The sequence below is a fragment of the Fulmarus glacialis genome, unplaced genomic scaffold (assembly GCF_000690835.1).
Source record: "Fulmarus glacialis isolate BGI_N327 unplaced genomic scaffold, ASM69083v1 Scaffold47633, whole genome shotgun sequence".
Taxonomy (NCBI): domain Eukaryota; kingdom Metazoa; phylum Chordata; class Aves; order Procellariiformes; family Procellariidae; genus Fulmarus; species Fulmarus glacialis.
The window spans coordinates 1-11,782 of record NW_009201900.1 but is presented as its reverse complement, the minus strand read 5'-3'; the positions used below and the strand labels follow the sequence as shown (position 1 = coordinate 11,782).

The 11,782-nt window shown below is 37.0% G+C and overlaps 1 protein-coding gene across 1 annotated transcript; it reads left to right on the top strand.

The window, feature by feature from the left end:
- Positions 1-698: 698 nt before the first annotated feature.
- On the top strand, positions 699-11,552 carry GOLGA5 (golgin A5; the record flags this gene model as incomplete). The annotated part of the gene is made up of 8 exons (XM_009574092.1): positions 699-1,316; positions 4,168-4,389; positions 5,443-5,662; positions 6,242-6,365; positions 7,190-7,393; positions 8,534-8,704; positions 9,364-9,492; positions 11,454-11,552. Coding segments are annotated over exons 1-8 (1,734 nt in total), but the record flags the coding sequence as incomplete, so codon positions are not given.
- Between the last annotated feature and the right edge of the window lie 230 nt (positions 11,553-11,782).

Genomic DNA, 11,782 nt, shown 5'->3' with positions numbered 1-11,782 from the left:
GGTGGGGAGCGGGGTCAGCGGCCACCCTGAACGTCGCCCTTCAGCCCGGCCTCGCCTGCCTCTGCGCTTCCCCCTTCCCGCTGCGGGTGTGCTCGGCCAAGGGACACTCCGCAAGCCTGCCCTGGGGTGAAGGAGCCCTTCCCAGGGGCTGGGTAGAGGCACACGTCGCCTCTGTAGTCTCGCAGACCCCTGGTGCAAGTGAAGGCATGCACCTGTCCTCCGTGTTGGTGTCACAGAAGGGACAGCAGGCTGCAGAGTTTGTTGGGGAGAAGTTCCTCTGTCTGACCCAGATCATGAATCTGCAGGCCAAACATCTAAGACTTCGTTGTTATCTGTTCCTGTAATAAGCATCTGGCTGCTTTTCTTCCTCCAACTGAGTTTGGTTTTGTCAGGTACAAGTAGGCTTTATTTTCTCTTATTTGTGCAGATTGGCTAGTGGGCTGGACGCTCTGTAGCAGGTGCTGATGCCAGAAACAGATATGGTGGTCTCATAACTAAACCTTGGTTTTGTCCATTTTCCTCAGAAACTGATTTGGTTTATTTCCATCGGTTACCAAAACAGCGAAATACCTTGCAAGTAGGAGAAAAGTATTAAAATAATTACAGCACTAATAGATTAACACAACATTTGTTTAGGTAACCCATACATCTTGCCTTAATGACATCAGTCTGATTTGTAATCATTCTATGTCTTTTGCAGCATATGGTCCTGAAATTTTAGTTTTACAGAGTTTATCAACAGACATCCGTCATGTCTTGGCTTGCTGATCTTGCTGGAAAGGCAGAGGATCTACTCAACAGAGTTGATCAAGGAGCTGCATCAGCTCTGAGCAAAAAAGACACAGCAAGCAGAACAGTTTATGATAATAAGAATTTGGACTCTGCCAATGAATATTCTGAATTACGCCAGCATACTGGAGAATTGAAATGTCAGACGTCATCCAAAGCAGCCTACATCTCCTCGGCAGCTGATAATATTAAACATCAAAAGGCCACAATCCTAGCAGGAACAGCAAACGTTAAACCAGCACGTAGGACATCTTTGGAGGTTGCTTCACCAGTAGAAAGTGTTTCCACACCCAGAGCTGCCTCACATTTTGTGAGAAGAAAAAAGTCAGAACCTGATGATGAGTTGCTATTTGATTTTCTCAATAGTTCGGAGAAAGAGCCTAACGGAAGGATGGACTCTAAAAAAGAGAAGAGCAAGGCACCTGTTCTTCAAAATCACTCTCGGACTTCAAGCATTAGTTCTGTGTCTACCAGTACACAGAGTGCAAAAACTACTGAAGATAATTCCATCAGGAGCCAAGGCAATGGTACTTAAATAGTATTGAACCTAGAGATATTTAAAACCCAAGTATGTCTAGGGTAAGGCTAGGTAATGGATTTACTGTCACTTCATGAAACGTTTAGTGGTAGTAGTATGTCAAATGTGTGTAGTACAGCAGGGTTGTTAACATTTTTTAATCACTGGGATAATCTTAGATACCATGCTAATTTGACAAGCTGCATAACTAATACCTAAATCTTTTGTGTTCTCGAACTACCTGATTGCTACTGCTCACCTTGACCTCCCTGAGCTATACCCTAACCTTGCATCAGCCCCCATACATCCCCACCTAGAAGCACAGGTGCTGCTGCATTTGTTTGATCACTCAGGGGCCCTTACCTGTTGTTGCCATGTAGGAGAGTGAGTGACTTTCACCGCCTGGTAGGTGGTGTTGGCTGTTGCCCAATGCACCATGTGAGGTGATGGGAGGTTTTGCTGTTCCATCATGGAAGAGGGGTAAGCTGTCAAACTTGCTTGTCCTGCAGAGTGCGAAGTTGGATGTGGATAGGCTGTTGTAGAGCTACAGGCATGAGAGCGCTAGATAGATAAAGCCTTCGGGTTTTGCCAGTAGTAGTTCATTACTGCAGTCTAAATCCAGATGCCTGAAAAAGCCTCCAGGCCAGATGGTCAAAAGTTAGGGCTATTCTCAAGTCAATGCAAAGGAGAATGTGGCTGGGAAGTGTCAGGAACTTGTGTTCTCTATCAGACTGTCCAGTCTATACTCAGTCCTTGCTGTCGCTGTGCTGCTTTGCTGTTGTTTATTCTATAAAATTGAAGCAAATTATTATATTATTTCTTAATAATGTAGTTAGAATACTTTATTATTTGTTCAGTACTTTGAGCGTGTGAAGCATTGTAAATGCCAGTTTTTTAATTACTACATTAAGTATGCTGAAAAGTTTTAGACGTAAAAAGGGATCATTTCCAAAAATGTGAGTATTTTTACATTTCTGGGTCTGTAACTTTTCAATAAGGTTTACTACTACTACTACTACCACTAATTCAAACATGTTAGACCTGGCTAACCAAGGCCTTGCTGATTGGTGCTTAAGGGACATACTTGTTTTGCTCAGTGTGGCCTGTTGAATTTTCTTCTGAGGATTTTTGAGTGGAGTTTGCATTGTGGAGCTGCCAAATGAGGAAGCACGCAATTACAACATGGAGTTTGAGCACGCTGGCTTCAAAGTTGACTGTATAGATATCTCTGTGTCATCTAAATATTCTGTATAGCATCTGTTGAAGTAGCTTATGATACATTAGCTATAGACAAAACCAATTAACGTTATACTTTATACATTGCCGTGGATATAATCTAATATGTGCTATAATAATTTCTTGCTTTGTTAGCTTCATTAATCTATTGAGTTTTCCAGACAAAGAAATGAGGGTAAATTGTCTGATAATTTGGAAATTGTGTAAATGAATCAAAAGGAAGGAAACGACACTTCTTAGAACCATTTAAATAGGAAAGGGGTTTGAGAAAATGTGGAAGAAATCTTGCTGTCACTGCTGTTACTGGTTGGTGTGTTGTTGTTCAGAATTAATAGTCTGCCCCAGCTCCCTGGGCTCTGGGTGATAGGAGCTGTTGCAACGGTAACAAGGAAGGTGGAGCAGGTTGGTTGGTGATCACAAGATGAAGTAAATAATGTTGTGACAGCTAAACTGCAGTCTTGCTTGGAATTTGTTGCAGTCTGTCCCCCTGGATTTTCAACAGTTACTCATCTGGGACATATTAAATTCAGAAGTAATATTTTTGGATCACCTGCTTGTATGCTTATTGCGTGCTATGTTGTTTTATCTTAACACTGCTGCAAAACTTCCAACTATCTGCATGCTGGAATCAAGGCTATTACAGTGGATGTATCAATTTCACAGCATTAGTCCGGGACGCTCGGTGTGTGTTTGTGCATGATGGGGAAAGGCTGTTGGTTCCTCCTTCCCTGCAAGGGGCTGTTGTTCAGAATACTGCCAGGAGTTGCCTTACTGTTCTCACTGAGGTTCTAAGATTTAAAAAAAAGAAAAAGAAAAATCTGTATTTTGGTGTCCACAATCTAGAGAATTACAGTTTGTATTGGCAGAAAGCTTTTTGACAGAGTTTGACAGAGTATATCTACCTTACATTTTTTCATTAGAGAAAGGAGAGATCATGCTTCTGCTTCAAATTACTGCAACTTGATTTCTCATAGTAAAAGTGCTTTTGAAAAAATATTTTGAGAGAATTATTAATACAGAATTATCAGTGAGGTGAGGTTTTGACTGAAATTATTCTTTAAATGCTTTTTTACATAAAGATAACTAAAATATGTAGCTAAGTGGCTGAGTTACATACTTAGTTTTGATATCAAAATGACTAAGTATAGTCATCTTCACAGATTTTTTTTTTAAATAAAATTTACATCCTCGAAATCAAAATCTTAATGGAAAACCAGAATGAACTTGTACTAAAAATTCCCCTAATTAGTTGCTATGTATATTTAATCTCTTCTGTTGCTCTCTCAGCTTCTGAAGACATCTCTGGGCACCATAGTCATAAAAAAGTATTAACGTTTTGAAGTCCTAAATTCAACAGTAGTGTAATAAGAAATTTTATAACTTCCATGTCTTGTCTTGCAGGATTAACAAAAACGCTGCATGTTGCATGTATGCTGTATAATAGCCCTATTTTGTGCAAGTGCCTTGGGAGAAGCAGCTCCATATTCCATTTCAATATAAGCTATTTTCTTTTTTTTTATTATTGTTATGCATTTAACCACTGAATGCAGAACATGGAATTGCTGTTTATATTAAGGCAACTTACAAATACATATATTAGTTCTAACTTGCATCTCTCTGTACAGAAACTCCAGACAGTTCAGATTCTGGACTGGGAGCGCAAGGGGATGGTGTGAAGGATTCATCACTAAGTGCAGTAACTAATCCTAGCCTTTCAGCTAATGATGATTTCAAATCGCATGAGCTATCCAATCTTCGCCTGGAGAATCAGCTGCTGCGGAATGAAGTTCAATCTTTAAATCAAGAAATGGCTTCATTAATTCAGAGGTCCAAGGAAACACAAGAAGGTACTGTGGTTTGGAAACTCAGCTGTAACATATTACTGAAATGCTAGTGAACTAGAAAACAATGCTATTTCTTTGTTAGTGTTTTGTATTTATAATAATCTTTCTAGTTAAATCTGCATGTATGACTTACCAAGCAAAATGATTCTTGGTTTCAGAATAATGAGCTGGGAGAAACTGAAAGGCTTGTTCAACTACAAAGACAACGCAAATGTTGATTAAAATGATGCGATCAAATTAGTTCCAAAACTTACATCTTATTAAAACAATGTTAGCAAATGTTATCAGTATTAAAATACTTTTCCTGCATTTTAACAGCTATTGCAAAATACTTATTTTTAAATGAGTAAATTCCTTTAAATGCTATAATCTCTGATGCCTAGAAACTGACAGTAAAAATATAAAATTTAGTATTTTTGTATGACTTCACTAGCTTTTTCAAAGCCAAATGAAATGACAAATATAAAAAATGAATATAAATTAAACACTTAAATGGCAAAACCTTGAGTAAACTCCTGCTGTTAGGCATACAACTGAGGGGCCGCTTTTTTCCCAAAGTAACCATATAAGCCAGAGAACTTTAATTTCCGTTGAAGTTTAATATGTGATGTTTGATTAAAAACAGAAGCCTCTGTAAGTATTCAGGCGTTATTTCAACACTGGTGTATTTTTCTACTGTATTTTAGGTTGAGCTTATTGTCACATTGAGTTGAACTAGATGCTTTACGCAGAGGTTTCCAAAGGCTTGCTCGCACCGGGGTATTCAACAGTAGGCCTTTGCAAGAGGTGGGGCGGGTAAAATTTGTCATCTGCAGTGTGACACAGAATGAAATGCCTGTTTTGAGATCACCTGCAAAATTTTATGGCTCATGCTCTGACAGCATTTGTTACTTCTGGCATTTGTTACTTCTTGGTAGCTCATAAAGTTTCACTGTTACTTCAACTTGGTTGTGTTTAATTTCTTTCTTTAAGAAATGTGATGTGTGCATTCTGACCATTTACAAGACCTTGCAATACCTACTTTTATAAACTTCAAAGAAACTTCTTATTTTGTAGAATTGAACAAATCCCGGGAAAGGGTTGAGAAGTGGAATTTTGACCATTCAAAGAGTGACAGGATGGTTAGAGAACTTCGGGCTCGAGTTGATGATCTGACAGAAGCTGTTGGTGCCAAGGATTCACAGCTAGCTGTGCTGAAAGTACGGTTGCAAGAAGCTGATCAGCTCTTAAGTGCTCGAACAGAAGCTTTGGAAGCATTGCAGAGTGAAAAATCACGGTACTTCATAATTACATACTTCATAATTCTGCAAATAGTAGTAAGTTTGAAAATTCAAGGTAGATAATTTAGTCTCTTTAAGAATAAAAATGAATAAACTAATGGGGAAAGGGATTGTATCAAGATTTGAAAGATGGGGATTGAAGTTTGCTCAGAGCCCGCTATATCATAACTGGCAGTGGGAACAGGGCAAATAAGTATTAAATAGGGGCAATTGTCACCTGATTATTGAAATCCATTTTGTATAAAGTATTTAGGTCTGTGTCAGAGGCCTGAAGCTGAAGACCTCAAGAAAAATGTTTTTGTCTTGAAAAATACAGTTGCTTATCCTCAAATATGAAGACTTTTCTGACTTATCTCAGCGCTGGGATATGGATTGGCAATTGGATACTCCAGAATATAGGTCAGGGAGGAGATGCCCAAGTCATTAACGCCAGGCCTCAAACCTGTAGCCAGCCATATTCAGTAATTTACTGGGTAAATTTTCAAAGCTGGTCTGAAAACCAGGTAGTCATATTTCCACCTGAAAATCACACTAGATTTCTTCTTTTTCAATTAATATGTATATTGCTCTTTCAGGATAATACAAGACCACAGCGAAGGGAGCAGTTTGCAAAATCAAGCCCTTCAAACTCTTCAAGAAAGGCTGCGTGATGCAGACTCCGCACTCAAGCGAGAGCAAGAAAGTTACAAACAAATGCAGGTTAGACATGAAGAGTAAGGAAGAGTTTCAGACTCTACTTTTGAGATCAAATCTGTGAGGTTCCAGCTGCTCTCTCTTCCCCTTGGCTTCAGTTCCTGTTCAGGAAGTGCTTGGAAGGATTTGCTGTCTGCTGCACTAAGTATCCTTGTGATGCTAGTTTACTTTTTATATGTTATTTTGAAAGCTTTGTGATTAAAAGTTTTTGAGGATTAATGCTGATAGTTTTTACTGTTTTTTCATGCTAATTTTAATGTTAAAACATGTTTTAAAACTAAATCAGTAATCCATTTAATTTTCCATGCTATGTTGTTACACAACAAATTGTTACACAATTTTAATATGTAATCTTAAGAATATTAAGCTGAACGATCACTTCTATGGTAAAGATGTGAGTACATCATTGCTAGAGACTGCTTTCCACACTTAGCTTGGCCTTTGTTATGTATAATAGCATCTTTGAAAATCTTCATCAACATCTGTTTTTTTTTTAAAGTACATTAAAATATGGCAGACTACATTTGATAATATTTTTTGAGGGGAAAGCTTGCTTTTTGTTTACGAAATAAATGTAAATAATAGGAAGATTGTTATTCCCTCACTATTTCTGGTGAGGGGAAGAAATGCATATTTTTGCTGATACTATTGAGCACTTGCTTAAGCAAGCAGGATTTCTTTCCACATAGCACTCATGCATCTTTAAGTTGGAAGGGCTAGATATGAGGTGTTATGTCATGTGTAGTTGCTTTTAAACTTTCTTTTTTCCTTTCCAGGTTAAAGTTGAGACTGTGTTTAAACACAAAGTATTGTTTCTTTATTGCTAATAGAATGAGTTTGCGGCTCGTCTAAGTAAAACGGAAGCAGAACGTCAGAACTTGGCAGAAGGGATAACTGTAGCAGAAAGAAAGTATTTAGATGAAAAGAGGCGAGCTGATGAGCTTCAGCAGCAAGTCAAAGTAATTAAGAACCACCTAGAATCTGCAAAACAGGAACTGACAGACTATAAACAGAAAGCTACTCGTATACTCCAAGTAAGAATTCTGTAAAGAAATCCAGTTTGATTTGTACACTTAACTTTTTTAAAGTGTTATGCTTCAAATAATCTAATTTCTGTTTTTTTCACGTGACCTGTAATATATTTTGGGGCATATCTATAATGATACCTATACAGAATAGCTAATGTCTATTGCATTTTGTAAATTTAAGTTTAGAGATTGAGTTAAGTAATTGAAATGGAAGTTCAGGTCCTGAACTTAAGAAAAATCCAAGTGAACCATTGCACTTACTGTGCAACATCTGTCAGTGTGTTCCGCATCCAAGAGTCCAATCTTAGGGAGATAAGTAAATAGATGTACACCCAGTATTCCTGAGTCAAGAATATTGCTCTATTCTGCTTGAGGCTGAAGCATAGCATGTAATGGATACTTACGTGTAAACCAAAGAAAATATTTTTATATATTCTGAAAGGTTGCATGTGATCAGCATTATATAAAGAATGGCAAAATCAGGTATTTTGTGCAGAGTTCTATGCTACTTAAGTTGTCAAAGATACCAAGTCCCAGCTTGGTCAGTTTGAGTCTTGTTTATAAAAGTTAGTAAATGTTGAAGATAAAGGTGTCCGTTTAGAATAATAAATTCAGTCTGATAGCCAAGGACAGGTTTTAAATCATCTTGATAAATACGAGAAGCGTGAGATCAGAATGTTGAGCTAACATTAGGTTGACTCTGAATAAAATGGTTTCTTTCCCAGAAGAGTTATTGCTGTATTTGGCTTTGTTGGCAGGAGAAAGGATGGGCTGAAAGGGGGTCAGTTCTGTCTTTAGTCTCTGTTAGTGTCCACCTTCTCTCTTATGGTAGCTGGAAAGCTATTATCCATGACATGTTTAACATTCCAGGAACTTTTAAAGAAAAAAGCTGTACTCTTCCTCAGATAACACAGGCTTTCAGTAAATCCAGTCTCATGGCATACAGGAAGTCAGAAAAGTTATCAGTAGGGAAGCATTTTCATTTTAAAATGCGTAGGGTCGTTATTAACTTGGCTAAAAGAACAGATAAAGCAGTTCTTTTACTGTATGTCTACATTTGAATTTTAGAGCATAGTCATTTTGGCATATTCTAGTTGAGCACTTGTTAAATACTGCAATAAATAATATATTGATTTATTATTTCAGTCTAAAGAAAAGTTGATAAACAGCTTAAAAGAAGGCTCTGGTATTGAAGGCCTGGATAGCAATACTGCAAGCACAATGGAACTAGAAGAACTGAGACATGAGCGAGACACTCAGAGAGAAGAAATACAAAAACTAATGGGGCAAATACAACAGATGAGAACAGAGCTGCAGGTAGCTATGATTATGTACACATGTATTTCTAGTTAACCATGCACAAAGGACTGTTTTCTTGTATACTTTAGGACTGTTGCTTCTAGTGTTCATTTGACCTAGTATTAAAATAGGCCAACTTTTGCTCAAGGCGAGACAAGTGCTTATTGATACCCAATTTCTTTCCATGTTCTTTCTCACCACTTCAGGTCATGTGGGAGGAATACTATAGATACCACTTCTCTCTTCCCTCACTGCTGTGTGCTCCTTTTGAGGGAAGCATTTCTTTCCAAACAAGCGTGGTGATTTCTGTAGAGATCACCTATATCCTTTTCTGCAGGGTTACTAATCCTTGAAGCAACTGTAATCCAAGTCGTCTGCTGACATAATTGGTTCAACCCAACAGTTGCACGCGAGCCTACTTTACACAGTTTTAGCCTGTAGACAGTAGAAGGGGAAAAAGTGAGGCTTTTCATGTTCACAAAATGCATTTATTTTATTTCTGTATTAGTAAAAATATTCTGTATAAAATGACCAAATGTCATTTATTCAGTACACCCTCATCTTCATTTTCCTTTGAAGCAATATTGCAGATACAACTTTTTTTTTTGCTGTTACCTATGACAGATTGCAGTATTGTTTGAATGTTAGTGAAAAGGTAACATTTCTGTTCATTTCAGGATATGGAGACTCAGCAGGTAAGTGAAGCTGAGTCAGTGAGAGAGCAGCTTCAAGACCTACAAGAGCAAATAGCAGCACATAAAATGGCCAAGCAAGAGGCAGAGGCTGAACTAGAACGGCAAAAACAGGTAAGGAATTCTTGAAAGCCGATAGGTCTTATTTTAGGCCTCATGTGGTGTCATCAGTAAAGCATTTGGCTTAATAAGAGAGTAGCTTATACAGTATTTGGGTTATTTTTTTCTAGTATTCCAAAGAAATCCCCGAAAGCTCAATGAATGTCACTAGGCCAAACAGTGCAACCAGTACTAAGCAATGGACTGGGCCTTCTTGATACTCCTGATAGACAGAGATCTTCCTGATGTATTAAAGAATAAATATGATGCTAGGGAGTGCACAAAATTGATCATGATCTTAAATTTTATTCAGAAGGGGAACAATCAAAAATAGGGGTATAGTAACATTTTTAACCGTTATTTATATCAAGAAACTCAAATACTAAAAATGGTTACTGTGGAACTTCCTGTGCTCAATTACTACATAAGATTTAGCTCGTAAAACAATGTTATTGTAGTACCAATTCATAGATTTTTTTTTTTTTTTTAAATCCACTTGTTACTCGGTTCTGAATCTAAATGTTGTTACTTCCAAACTGCTCTATAAGACAAATTGCTGATAAAATTCTATTAATGAATTTTGTCAGATTGTGTCATCTTTTTAAGCAAACTTCCCCCTTGATTTAAGCAGTTTTGTGCTAAAAAGAGGGGAAAAAAGGCAAACTCGTATTTCATGTGAACAGACTTATTATTCAGTAGAAATCAGACAAATGCTTTGCACCCTATTAAAAAATTTCTCTGTAAAAAAAAAAAGGTCATGTAAAGAGAATTAATAATGAGGAAAGCAGGAGAGTACACTGTATCTGCTAGGAACAGTTTATCTTACAGGATTATCTGTCCTTCCAGAAATTCCATTTTAATGAGATGCTAGCAGCTTGAACTAATTAAAAGGCAGAAGTCGGGGTCTGCTCTTGATGGATAGCTGATGTTTATTATATCAAAGCAGATGGTAGATTGTATTTTGTTACTCCTGCCCTTCTGAGGGGTATATTTTAAGTCAATACTACATATAGAAAAAGTGAGGTGAATTTAAAAAAAAAAAGGCATTATCAGTTATTACAGAAACTGAAGTATTCCTTTTGATGACACACATTTACATGTGCTTTTAAAGTAATTGTGTGCATTGACACTTAATACAATTATGGTCTGTTCTATCTGGGAGTTCCTTTAACTATTGCTGTAAGGTTTCTGAGACTGTAGATGGAAATTAAGTAGAGGTGTTATTTTCTTGTACATCTAATGGTTTGAAGGGAGAATAGGATTATCTGTTTTGTGTAGCAACTGACAGCTGAAGTGATACAATGATTTGAAGACCGTCTTAATTTAAAAAATAAGCATGACAGCTATTTAAGTTGGAGTTAAAATAGCCACTAAATCATGGGAGTAACAAAACTTACGGTTAGATTTACTGTTCAGTAAGTTGTCCCTTACTAATATTCCTTCCCCTTTCACATCTGTTACGTTAATACATCCTTAGCTTTAAAGGAAGATCTGTCATACAGAATTATAGATAGATATGCCAAGGGTTTTTAAACGCTTTTAAAAAAATCTGGTATCTCAGATTGATGGCTTTATTTTAGGAATACAGATTCCCCCCCCAAAGTATTTCCTAATTATTTAAGTTACATTATTGACATCATTTCAAGATAGGAACATAATAAATGGTGAGAGTATAAGGCAGATAAATCATGGTCCCAATGAAATTGTGTGACTCTTAGTAAACTAGTCTGGATTAATATTTATATTAGGTCAGTCTCCACAAAAGAATTTGAGTCTTATAGGTTGTGTCTTCATACTCAGCTCTCTTCCCCCCGCCCCCCCCATCCCAGCCAGACACTTAACTAAGATTAAGTTTCAGTTTATATTTGATTGCAGCATATTGCCTTCTTGTGTCCTACTGTGAAACTCTACATAAAAGAATGTGTCTCAAAATACATATATATATAAAATATTTGTGATTGTGATATATTTTACAGGAACTCCATTATACTGAAGAAGAATTGTATCGAACAAAGAATACTTTGCAAAGCAGAATAAAAGACAGAGAGGAAGAAATTCAGAAGCTCAGAAATCAGGTACTATGTGTGTATAGAAAATAACTTCATCACCTTCAATTATGAAAACAGTGATGAGAAGTATTAATTTGATTAAACTGTACAAAAGAAACATAAAAGCTCTACTAATGAGTTACAGTTTACTTGTTTTCAATACAGAGTAGAGTTTTGAGTGGAGGAAGTATAAGAAGGGAACCATGAAGTAGTAAATAGCCTAATTTATAATTGCATGTGCTTTTGTCTTCGGGGGG